The sequence below is a fragment of the Zonotrichia albicollis genome, chromosome 5 (genome assembly GCF_047830755.1).
Source record: "Zonotrichia albicollis isolate bZonAlb1 chromosome 5, bZonAlb1.hap1, whole genome shotgun sequence".
NCBI classification, from domain to species: domain Eukaryota; kingdom Metazoa; phylum Chordata; class Aves; order Passeriformes; family Passerellidae; genus Zonotrichia; species Zonotrichia albicollis.
In genome coordinates this window covers 27,418,836-27,431,837 of record NC_133823.1, presented here as the reverse complement: position 1 = coordinate 27,431,837, position 13,002 = coordinate 27,418,836, and the positions used below count along the sequence as shown (strand labels likewise).

General features: G+C 41.1%; 1 protein-coding gene across 1 annotated transcript in view; it reads left to right on the top strand.

The window, feature by feature from the left end:
• Nucleotides 1-13,002, top strand: part of DCHS2 (dachsous cadherin-related 2) — a 112,206-nt gene that overhangs the window by 63,886 nt on the left and 35,318 nt on the right. The window contains exons 5-10 of the mRNA XM_074541160.1: nucleotides 656-1,675; nucleotides 3,035-3,210; nucleotides 3,913-4,012; nucleotides 9,390-9,547; nucleotides 10,633-11,467; nucleotides 12,385-12,624. Of these exons, the coding sequence (XP_074397261.1) occupies nucleotides 656-1,675; nucleotides 3,035-3,210; nucleotides 3,913-4,012; nucleotides 9,390-9,547; nucleotides 10,633-11,467; nucleotides 12,385-12,624 (2,529 nt within the window). The remainder of the gene's footprint in view (nucleotides 1-655; nucleotides 1,676-3,034; nucleotides 3,211-3,912; nucleotides 4,013-9,389; nucleotides 9,548-10,632; nucleotides 11,468-12,384; nucleotides 12,625-13,002) is intronic.

Below are 13,002 nucleotides of genomic sequence, written 5' to 3'. Positions count from 1 at the left end.
ATAACAGCCTGATGATGCATCTCTAAATGTAAGGTGGTAGATGGCAAGGTTTCATACAGGCTTCATTAGTTAGGTCCTCCCATTTCTTTCTTTTGGGAAGAACTGTCCTCAGAGTGGAGATAGCACCCAGTGCGTGGCCTTGATAGAAAGCCTGAATCTTTAGACAGCTTGTTCTTAAGGTAGCATCTGATGTATAAATGTTACAAGAATGGTCACCCATGAACAGCAAGTTTAATAAAATACATTTTTTTTCAGGGAACTGCCACCTGTTTCATTCCTTGCTGTAATGAATGCCTGTGTGTCGTGAAATTGCTCCCACAAGACTAATTTATAGGTGTGTTTTTTCTGTATTTTAGATCAGGGAGAAACAAGAGGCTATTATGTGATTTTTCTCTACAGAGTTTTATAATACCAGTGTGATGAAAATCAAAGAGTGCAGAAGTGGACAAACTGTGTGGATTCATATTTTACTGAAGGGCTCCAGGGATGGGAAGAAGGAAGCATAAAAAGCCCAAGAATGTCAAACATCTGTGTAGCTTACATTTATTCCATTGAATTTAACAGCATGCATTCTCCCCAGATGTTCTTGCCAATGTTTATGTTATCACTTCCATTTTTTTGTTGTTACACTTTTTGTTGCTGTTTCCATTTCTAGATTCTCTAGAAGTGGTTTCTTACAGAATTTGCTCCGGTGATCCGCATGGGAAGTTCTCTATCGACCCCCAGTTTGGCATTATCCGTACCAAGAAACAGCTTGACCATGAAGCTCAGTCTGTTGTGGTGCTCACTGTTCAATCTCAGCTGGGTGACTCCCCCATCTACAGCAGCACTCAAGTCAACATATCTGTGACAGACATCAATGACAACCCCCCTGTGTTTCTTTCCAAATCTGATAAGGTAGCCATCTCACATACCCAGCCTCCTGGTACTGCTGTCTACATTGCTCATGCAGAAGATAAAGACAGTGGCTTAAATGGGGCAGTCAAATACAGTATTGCAAACAAGCAGTCAGATGCATTTAGCATTGATCCAAGCCTCGGAGTGGTAAACCTTACCAGGACAGTGGTGGCAGAAAAGCAGCAGCAATATACTCTACACATAGCAGCCGAAGATTGCGGGAGTCCTCCTCTGACTTCCTTGCTGATGTTGACAGTGGTTATTGAAGAGCAGAAGATGGGCCCTACTTTGGTCTTCCAAAGCTTGGTGTATCAAGTAGAAGTCAGTGAAGCTACCTCTCCAGGTGCCCAAATCCTTCAGGTTCAAGCCCACTCCCTTGATCCACACAGTGTTACCTCCAATCTGACATATTCCTTAGAGCCTAGCACTGATTCCATTGCATTTGGAATCAGCTCTGATACTGGCTGGATTTATCTTCAGAAACATTTGAACTATGAATGCGCACAGGTGCTGAGTTTTAGAGCTTTGGTCAGCACGTCTGAGGATGCAAACCTTCGGCAAAATGCAAGTACATCTATAATAGTTAACGTCCTGGATGAAAATGATCATTCTCCCATGTTTTTGCGTGAGAGCTACTTCTTTGAAATTGAAGAAAATCTGATTCCCAGTGGTGTGGTTGGCACCATTAGAGCTGTTGACAAAGACTCAGGAAGAAATGGACAGCTTTCCTATTTCCTCTTGTCTGATGGAAAGTATTTCAAGATGAATTCCAACACAGGTAGCATTTTATGATTTGTAATCTGCCTAATATTGCTTTTGGAAAGCAGCCTTCCCTAAGGGTATGGAAGTAAAGTATAAAGCTTCCAGAAACTACTCTGATCCTTTTGGGTTGATATATGAATATTTTAACTCAGAGTGTCACAATTTGGCGAATGAAATAAACCCAATATATTTTTATGAAGAATGGACTGGCCCTTAGGAATTTTTTTTCATGAATTTGTTCAGGTCACTTGGTCATAAGTTTTGGTGTTTGGCTGAAACAAATTAAAGGAAGAAGTTTAAAATTATAGCTTCAATAGTTCATATGAGAAAAATTTTTGCCTGTGATCAAGTAGAGTTGAAAAGTACAAATCTGCCATAAGTAACTATAAATGTACTTATGAAGTTAGACAAAGTGATTTAATATACTTGTGAATGCTTCTGTAACTGACATCAAAACTGAGTTCATATTGTACGCGGCATCAAAGAGCTCAAATTGGCTGAGAGAAATTTTTCACAGCATAGGGTGTACTCTGCAGTGAATCCCAAATGCCTCAGGTAATAGGGGTTATGTCTACACAGTATAACTCCAGAGACCAGAGCATGGAGAGCCTAAAGGAAGGGAATTCTTCAAGGGATACAGGCACCATAAATAATCCAGTTTAGCAAAATGCTTTGTAGGAAGTGATGATCTACTGTTTAAAATTTCTATTTCCAGATGTCCAGTCCCCATGGGGAATGAAAAGGCTTTTCCAGAATTTCTCTGTATGAATCTCAAAATAAAAGCAGCTTTTGAGTACACTTATAGAACTTTACAGGCAAACAGAATACTGGGAATTAACCAAGAAGGTTTTTAAAAACTGTGTGGTTACCTGTGTGATAAGCTTTGGTCAACCACAAATCTCTGGCTAAGCAGACAGGGAGAATATTGGTCAGATTTATTTGCTGGGTTTACCAGAATGTATGAGAGACATAAGGGTTTATGATTAATGTACATAATTAATAAAGGCCCCTTGTCAGCACTTAAACCCCTGTGCTCATGTGTTATCTGTCCTGGAGTGTGGTGAAGGCCAGATGGATTTCTCTGAAAGGTCAGCACTTTGGTTCATACTGTTTTATACCTTTGCTCTGGGGTACCCAGTGTACAGTAAAACGTGTCAGTAGGGCACTAAAGTACATATGCAAAATGGTGGTTGACAGAATGTTTCTGCAGGATGGGGTTTGGAAAGCTGAGGTTTTCGTGTTGATGATCAGGTTATCAGAGGGCACTTATCATTATTTCACATTAAATTAAATGCATAATTGCACGCACTAAGACGAGTGCTAGCACACAGTAAACACCCAACTCTATTTCTCCCCCCTTTTCTTTGGCTGTCAGGTGAAATCATAAACTGGGTGGCGCTGGACCGCGAGGAGCAGGTGCATCACGAGCTGCGGGTGCTGGTGACGGACGCGGGACAGCCCCAGCGCAGTGCCACAGCCGCCGTGCACATCGCCGTGCGCGACCGCAATGATCACGCGCCGCGCTTCCCACAGGGGACGCTGCGCCGACAGGTGGGGCAGAGCACTGTGCTTCCCGCAGGGGGCGCTGTGCTGGCAGGTGGGGCAGGGCACAGCACTGCGCTTCCCGCAGGGGGCACTGGCAGGTGGGGCACAGCACTGCGCTTCCCGCAGGGGGCGCTGGCAGGTGGGGCACAGCACTGTGCTTCCCGCAGGGGACGCTGCGCCGACAGGTGGGGCAGAGCACTGTGCTTCCCGCAGGGGGCGCTGTGCCGACAGGTGGGGCGGGGCACAGCACCGTGCTTCCCGCAGGGGGCGCTGGCAGGTGGGGCACAGCACTGTGCTTCCCGCAGGGGGCGCTGTGCTGGCAGGTGGGGCGGGGCACGGTGCAGCGCCGCCCCGCAGCCGCACTGCACACTGCATGTCCTCCCAAACCGGGGCGCTGCACACTGCCAGATCTAAAGGGTTGCACGAGCCTAACTCTGTTCACGTGTGCACTGGAATCCCTTTTGGTTTCTGATCTCTGAGTTTGCCATAGTAAAGATGTTTGAGTTAGTGTTCTATGCAGACTGTGACAGAGGGTTGCTGGAACTCTGTTGTTTAACTATCTCCTGAAATGCTCATTTGCACACTCTAAATATTACTGAAATGGAAAATAGTGCAGCAGCTAAACTCTTGTGTTATGGCAAGGGATTTGTTTTAAGATGACTTTATCCGTGTATAATTTCAAATCATATATGAACTGCTTGGTGACAGGTTTTGGAAGGGCAGCCATCGGGGACACTTGTTGCCACCATCTTTGCAAAAGACTTCGATTCTGGAAACAACAGTGTTGTCTTATATTCAATAGAATCAGGTAAGAACTTCAAGGGTTAATTAATACAAAAAGGTACATTAAAATAACTAGCATTTTAGAAAAGCCATGTATCATACAAGATTTTATGTTTATTTTGTGTCAGGTAGAATAAAGCTGCCTTTGTCAATAGGAATCAGCACCATGTGTCTTACAAAGTATTTAAGGAAGTGTAAGCAGCTACCTTTCCTCCCTTTGCTCTCTGCCCCATCTTTCATGTGGTTTGGTTGCTTCTGTGGTTGGCCAGAAAGTGTTCAAGCAGCTCTCAGAAAAGACTAGGACCGTGATCTTTTATTGTACAGTTTAGTATTTCAGTCAGTTTAACATCTTAAAGGAAAAATGAACTCACTTTTCCCATGACCATTTGAAAATTTTCCTGCTAAAATAACAGTTTGTGACAGTCTGAGACGGGGATCAAAGGAATCAGCAGATAATCTGGACAAACAACGAGGTTTGTGGTTTTTAGTTCGGGTTTCACCCTTTGTTTAACAGTGTGTTAACGTGACATAGCGTGGCCCCTTAAAAACACTTCCCTTAAGTTTTCCCCATAATTCCTGCAGTTCACTTCTGGGGTAAGTGGTAGGATCCAGTTTTGTTTGCAGTGAAATTAATAACAGAGCAGTCCCAAGTTAAAACATGAGTGGGACTGGGACATTAATACTGGTAGGAGACATAGATGTGATATCTGGATTTGCCACATACCACTTGCTATGCTTCCATAAACGTGAGAACTCCATCTATAACCAGGAAGGAAAACAGGTCTGTTCCTCCTGCTTTCCTTCACTATTGTTAAAAACAGTAAGAGTTCCCAGGAACAGGACCATTTCTTTTTTGTTTGGTTTCTGTTCTATTCTACCAGTTTTATGTAATCAATACTTTTTAAACTTGGGATTTGTAATCTATGGTAATTTGCATGTAGATCTTACAGTTTCATCAGAGCAAGAAAACATTATTCCCTTAATTTCAATATAAATGACTGCCTATTCCAGAGGGAATTGGATGGTATCTTAGACTTCTGCATAGTGAGTAAGAATATTTTGCACAAAAAAAGTTCCCCCTTGTGAAAAGGGGATGAGTAGTGTGCAACCCTTTGCTGAAGAGTGGTGGCCAGGCAATACAGTAAGTGTTTTTCAAGGGTCTCTGCCTGCTCATGTATCTAACTATATCCCCTTCCTTCAAACAGCATAATGGATTTTCTTACTGGCTTCACTGTAGAGCCCCCCAGAGGGGAGTAAGTAAGAGTTCAAATTATAAAAATGACTAGCAACACAAAGTATGACTGGTCTTGCAAAAGCTGCTCCTGGAAAGAACAAAAACATAAAAACAGCAGCAAACACACCCCCATCTCCCCCCCATTTCAAATGCAAAACACCACTAAAAATCCCTCCCAGCCTTGGAACTAGATATTTTTCTGATAAACAAATCCAGAAACAGCTGAGCTTCTCTGATCCTAATTTTTGTTCATGTTAGTTGGCTCACAACCTTTAACATCTGGTCTTCTGTTTCATGGTGAAATTTTTGCCTGGTTTATATTTAAAATAGTATTTTTTTGTTTTGGGACACTGTTCAGCACTTAAATATGAAGAAGAAACGTGATCTGATTTACAGCCATGTTTGTTAAACAGAGAGACAGCAGGTTAATTGGAGAACTCCATGCAGACCAGTGCTCTATTCTTCAGTCATGGGGCTGACGCAACATGGAGAGCTGCGAGTGTCAGTGTCAGCTGTTAAGCTTGTACATGTTGCTGGGTAACTTTTAATGTTCTTGAGATCTTAAAGAAATTTCAAGATAGGAGCAATATATATTGAGCTATGTAAAAATGTTAATGATAAATGCCAACAAAATACGTCAGGGCAAATCTGTAAAAGAACTATGAGGTTTACGCACCAGTTAAATTTTAGGTTAGAGGGAAGTGTTTCCTTCAAAATGCCCCTTCCTCTTCCTAGAAAATCAAAGCAAACCATGCTTTAAAAATGTATATACATCAAAGTGGATGGTCATATGACCCTTCTTCCACTTCTGTGTTACCACTAACTTGGAGTTAATCCCAGCTGTGTGTACTCTTTATTCCTTAGTGATGCTGGCAGTCAGAAAGTGATTTGCCTGGTCCTCTTTATGACTGTCAATAGGATATAGTATAGCATTTATAACAGAAATTAGCATGTATTTATAGGGCATCTGGAGCTACTGCCTTGTGTGTTGAGTCTAGCATTGACAGAGGCTTTTACAGTTATATTTGGAGCAATTATGTGAATGCAACATTAGCCCTTGACTACACAAGTGCCAAGAGAGGCCTAGTTACACTGCTAACATGCACAAATTGGCAAGTGCTGCCCCTGTGTCTGTGAAGAAGTCCTTGTTCTCCAGAATGACTTGCAAGCAGCGTGTAGGGAACATTCACAGACCTGCAGAGGGCTACATTTCTGCACAAGCCCTCATCATGTTCAGGTTCTTTGGGAGCCATGGCCTTGCCTTCCTCTTTTCTGTTGCAGGAAACAACTTGTCCATGATCTCAAAGGAGAAGGACATGGTCCGGGCACTAAGTATTTTAACGCCTAGGAAAGAAATAGTTGTTCAGGAAATTAGGTAAAAATACATGTGTGTGCTGAGGTCACTAATCTCTGAGAAATCTCTAGTGTTATCTTCTGTCTGCTTTCTGGGCCATTTTGCCTAAATGCCAGTTTCTGTAAGGCCTGAATGTTCAGCCAGCCAAAATTCACAGTAACGTATTGCTTGGTATTTCTCAGGGCACCATTGGTTTTTTTCTTATTGGTTCTAAACTACAATTTCTCTGAACATCTTTGAGACCAGAGCTGAAAGAGTGTCTGAGTTTTGGAGAACCTCATGTAAATGAAAGTCTGGCCAACAGTTGGACGAGACAGAGGTGAAAAATTTAGTTGTAAAAACATATGTATTTATTGGCAGGTTACTTTTGCAAGCTCAAGAAGAGGCTGGAGCCATTGGAGTCTAGTTTTTGAGAGAGTCAATTTTCTTCTGTTCCATGCTTCATCTGCTCTTTCCAGTTTCCTTATTTCTTATCCATTTCTCATATACTTTCCTCATTTTCCCCTCAGATGCAAAAGGACATATTTAGAGTGTTCGATATAAGCAGCAGTTGTCTAATTCAGGTAACTTATGGAGATGAGAGCTAAGGAAATATTTGTGGAAGTGAAGCAAGCATGAGCTTTTAGACCAATGACTGACATGCTGTGTAGGTGTTAAACATTTTTCCCAGTGTAAAAGTTTTTTCTGAATTTCAATCAAATGGCTACACTTGGAATATTAAATAAAAGTACTTTAAAAATATATTGATAAAAATACCAAAAAACCAGGCATGGGGCGTTTCAGTTTTGACTGTCTTTATAATGTGTAATCAGATAAAAAAATGAAAACATGAAACACTTACAAAATGGAAGTCCCAAGGGGTTTTTCTTCTATACAGTGTCTCTTTCCAGTATTTTCAGACTTTTTGCCACCAAAGTATGCACAAAACTGTTTCATGCAATATCTGATTTTTAGTGTAACTCTAAGCGTAGGTTTTAGCAAAATACTGAAAATATATGCATGCAATTCACATTGTGTTCTGTTTCTCATATCTCCTATGACTTTTGCCTAGCTGGGATTTTGTGTCATTAAACATTATATGGAACAAAGTAGCAGATCTATGACTGTAGACATCTTGTTGGGACCTACACCAGGAAAGTAAACCGAAAGCTATTTGTGAAAAGAGTGATATAGCATTAATATTTTGAAACTACCATGAAAAATGAAAAATGCAAGACTGTCTCATTCAATATAATTGTCTTTATATATGGTTTCCTCTTGTTGGCAGTTTCCGTGTTAATGTTCCAGACAGCAAGACTCAACTCGGAAGGGACTGATGGAGAATTAGAAAGCTATATTCATGCAAAAATAGCAGAACAATGTTGAAAAAAACTCCTATTTTTTGGTTGTGAAAACCCAGTTTTCCAGTTTGTTTGCTAAATGTTTTTTTCTTCAAATGTTACAGGTGCAAATATTTTACAGTTGCAGATGATATAATTGGATACAAAAGTGAACATCTATATGTGCAGTTAACTAATTTGAGTGTGCAGATTTGGAGAACGTAAACAGCTTCATGCTCACTTAGGTGTCTATGGAAATATAGTTATGTGTGTTTTGTGTGCTACATCTGCACTGAATTTATTTTTCCACAGTTGCTTATGTAGTAGTGGCTGTTATGCTGCAGGACTTTATTTAACCTGCTAGCGCACCTTACTGAAAATTCACATAACAGAAAGCTGTTCGGATAGTATTCTAAGAGAGAAGTACTCACAACAATTGTGATTTTCTCAGTTTCTGATGATGTATACAGAGTAGTAGATATTTCCCACTAAAATTTGAAAGTAATTTGGATTCTATTTCTTGAACATGGGGGAGATATGTATCAGTCTCTTTTCCCAGGGGAGGTTTAGATTGGAAAAATTTCTTTACTTAATTGTTTGCCAAGCATTGGAGCAGACTTCCTAGGGAGGCAGTGGAGTCATCATCCCCAAAGGTATTTAAAATACATGTAGGCATGGTACTTAGGGACATGGTTTTGGGAATTTGGCAGTATTGGGTTAAAGGTTCCACTTGATGATCTTAAGGATCTTTTCTTCAGCTTAAATGATTCTCTAATTCTAAGTCAAAAAGAGCTATTTATTAATCTGTGGTAAAATTATTCTTTGCAACTCTCAAATAAATGATGTGGCTGCAAGTAATAACTTCAATTAAAAACCACTTATTATTAGAGTGTCACCAGTCCTCGATGAAAGATACGAGCATAATTTCCAATATTCACATGTTGCTCTGCAACAGCTTGTTGTAAGATTGTGGCTATCCCCATCTGGCTGCTGGTACAGAGCACAGGGAGGGCAGGTGGCATGGCTGCGGTCATGGCGTGTCATAGGGGTCAACGGTGCCCTTTGCTGGCCCTGTAATCTGTGAGTCACAGGAGATACTTTACCCTTCATGCCAGTTTGGAGACTAAGACTTTATTCTTTCTCTGGCCCTGTCTGCCAAGGTTAGAAATAGGAGGACCAGTCCTGGGCTATCTGTCACCCTCCTAATGCACACACCACTGGCGTGAGTAAAGTTGGTACAAAACTCTGCAGTTGCTTTAGTACTCCATGGAGTTTCTCTCCATATTTTTCTAAATCCACATTAAGTGGTTTATAATAAGTAAGTACTCAATGAAGGAAAAGGAGGTGAACCAAAAAAGCCAGAGAGATCCAAATGAGTGCTGCAAGTTCCTATCCTCTGGGCCCTGTTCTTTTTCACTGTTCATTACAATGTTCAGTACTATGGAGGCAAGCTGTTACTGATTTTCAATAACACATGTCCATTTTTACCCCACAGAAGAGGATATAGGATACTTCCAGATTGATGCTGTCAGTGGAGAGTTAAGAACAACCCGGCCTCTGTCACATGCTGAGAGATTTGACTACAGAATGATGGTGATAGCCAAGGACCAGGGGATGCCTTCACTTCAAGGCCATGCTACTGTTTACATCCAGGTACTTATTTACCTTGTGAAGATAGAGCAATTATGTTAAATGCCTAGTTTCTTTGAAGAAAAAAAAAAATGGAAGAAGGTTGGGAAATAGAAAAAAGGAAGAAGCTCAAAATTGTAAGCACCTTGTCTCATGGTAATTTTCTTTAGCTGTTTTTCTGTTGAGAGAGGAAATGAGAGGGCGCATCATTTTGATTTGTTAAGAATGCACAGCAGCATTCGGGATCATCTTGCAAATAGATGATGCTTGTGCTTTAGGAGATCATTGGAAACACTGGGAAATAGGAGGAAAATATCCAGGTAGGCAGAGAGAAAAATATCAAGTGGGACTGAAAGTGGGGAAGAGAGTAGATTTGTTCCCTTCACTAAGTTGCTCTCTTTTCTAAATTCTGTCTCTAGAACCTTGTATAAGGATATCTTATTTCTTTGTGGTGATTTATATGGGGCGGGTTCCTCATGGGAGTGTGAAAGGCAGCATGTGCTCATTCCATAGCCAGCCACCTGCTGTTCATTGAACCCCAGTGGGGCTGCTTTGTCCAGGCCGCCTGTGCACTCCTCTGTCAGAGGCTGAATGTTATTGAGGCTGCTATTTTCAAGTCACCCTAAAGATGGTTAATTTTGGATAGCTTATAGCTTCAGTCCAGGCAAGGCAAATGCTGTTCCTGCAATTATAGGGAGTTAAAGGACTTCTCTCCCTGAGCAACGGGAGAAACACCAGGTGATTAATTGATTGTAAACCCCATTCCCTGTCTCCCTGCATCCCTGGAGGAGGAGGGAGGGATGGAGAGAGGGTGTATATTTTAAGCTCCTATTGTACTTCTCATCCTGCTCTGATTTTGTTAGCAATAAGTTTAATTAATATCTCTACTTCTAGTCTGTTTTGGCTGTGATGGTATTTGCTGAGTGACCTCTCCTGGTCCTTATCTCAGCTCATGAACTTTCATTATGTTTCCTGTCCCCTGTCCAGTGGCAGAGAGAAGTGAAAAAGCAGCTTTGCTGGTACGTGGCATCCAGCCAGGGTCAGCCCACTACACATTACAATATTAATAATAACAGTGGGAAAATGCAATCCTTGTGTTTTGGTTGCAGGTGATCCCACTTCCCAACGGGAGATCTGGCTTCTTTCAGAACTTCAAGCACTTTGTCGTACCTGAAAATTTTAAACCTGCGCAAGTGTTGGATTCTCTGAAGGCATTGAGTAACCATCTAGCACTTAACAGGAAACTGCATTTCAGTATTGCTAAAGATGGTAATGCTCATTTTGAAGTAGACAGCTTAACAGGAGACCTTTATCTTTCCAAGGAGCTCAACTATGAAACAGATTCACACTTTCTTTTGCAAGTTATTATAAAGGATTATAATAATCCTCCACAAAATAGCACTGTCTTCCTAAGTATTGATGTGGAAGATAAAAATGATCATTCTCCACATTTTCAAGATGACTTTGTAGTGATTGGCATAGAAGAAAATGTACCTGTTGGCACTGTAGTTTACACATTCAATGCAAAGGATGGAGATGGCGGTTTTCTGAACAGCAAAATAAAGTATTCCTTAGAAATAAGTAACACGGGTGAAAATCCATTTCTTATTCACCCTTTGTATGGCACCTTGACCACATCTTCTCCACTGGACAGGGAGAATACTCGTTCTGTGATCTTGACGGTGTTTGCAGAAGATCAGGCAATAAACCTGACTGATCGTCGGCTGGATTCCCTGGCTGTCAAAATTGTTATTTTAGATATCAATGACAACAGTCCCAGTTTTACGTCTTCACCTCTTTCCTATGTCATGGAGGATGTGGAGGTGGGCTTCCTTGTACACCACATAGTTGCAAAGGATCCTGATGAGGGAACAAATGGACAGGTTACTTATCACATTCTTTCAGGCAATGAAAACAAAGCATTTGTACTGGATAAAATCACAGGTACGTGACTTCTCTTCTCTGGGGTTCCTTGTGTTGTGATTCTCACAGTAACATTTGGGAGTGCATACCATACAATAGTGAAATACCACATTAGTGTGCCACTCTGCCCAGGTGACTTATTGTCCTCAGGGGTAATTGCCTTGAGCAGAGCAGTGCAGAGCACAGTTGTCAAACACTGTGAGACTCAGCTCAAAAATTTTGGCATAACACTGTTACTGTCTTGTGTAGGTATACTGGGGCATCTTCCAATGGTGTATTGAGGAAGGTGGGAAGAAAATGTAGCAGTGAAATACTTCGTTCTGTTTTTGGCATGATGCATACTTAAAGTATGTGCACACATGTATGTTACGATATATGCACATGCAGAAAGGCAAAGTTAAGATCAGAGAGTCTGCATTAAACTGTGGATGGAATATGTTCAGTGGAGGCTCAAAGTGCTGATGAATTTCATTCTTCAGCTCTCTGTAAATCTCTGCTTTCTAACTATTATACTATGCTCTCACAAATGCTAATATCACTTTAATTGTTGTAATATTTTCTGGTTCTTATTCTGATTTTGAATTTATTAGGTGATGCAGCTTGCACTGGTTTGTGGAGCTCCTAACTGCATAACTTATATGCAAAAGAAGACAAATATTTAAGTTAAATATAGTTAAAAAGTTAAGCCCAAAGTTAAATAAAAAGCAATCTCTGAACTTCTAGAATTTTCCATGAATCCCAATTTCCCTGGATATCAAAGGCAGTATTTCTGGGCCAATTAGCACTGTAGAGGGAATCAAAGGTAATGAATGACTGCAAGTCCAGAAGCCTTGTAGCAGTGGCATGGTGATGCTACATTGGAGCTATGAGTGCTGGAACAGCTAGGATCCTAACCTGGAGCACGATACTTTTTAAATACCTTTTCTTCTTTAAACTAGGACTCTTAACTACAGCCCAGTTTCTAGACCGTGAGGTTCAGGAGCGCTACAGTTTGACAGTCATGGCTCTTGATGACGGCAGCCCAGCTCTCTCTGCCACACAAGTTCTAACCATCATTGTTCTTGATGTGAATGATGAGGCCCCGGGATTCTTGAAGCAACTTTATGAGACTGCAGTTCCTGAAAACCGAGATCCAGGGGAGTTTGTCATAAGAGTAGAGGCTGTGGACCGAGATGCAGGTAATTTGTGTCCTTCTGCTTGTAATTTACAGACCAATCCAATCTTGATGCCTTGTGTGTACAGCTGCTGTGCTTTTCCCAAGGTAATGTATGTCTTTTGAGTTTCCAAATATGAATTTTGGTTCAGACTCTCAATCTTTTATTAGAGCTTGTAACTATTCTGACTTGCACTTTGGGGTAGCTTCAGCTCTGATGGTTTTATTAGATGTAAAATGTGTTCACAGCATATTGTAGGTTTCACATGAAGAAAGACAACGTTCTCTGGTTATAAATCAGCGAACAACATTCAACTCAAAGTTAATATCTGAACATTTTGTCGCTCTCAATCAGAGCATTTTGGATCGTTTTGAAGCAGTTAGTCTAGAGTCCTGGTTTTGT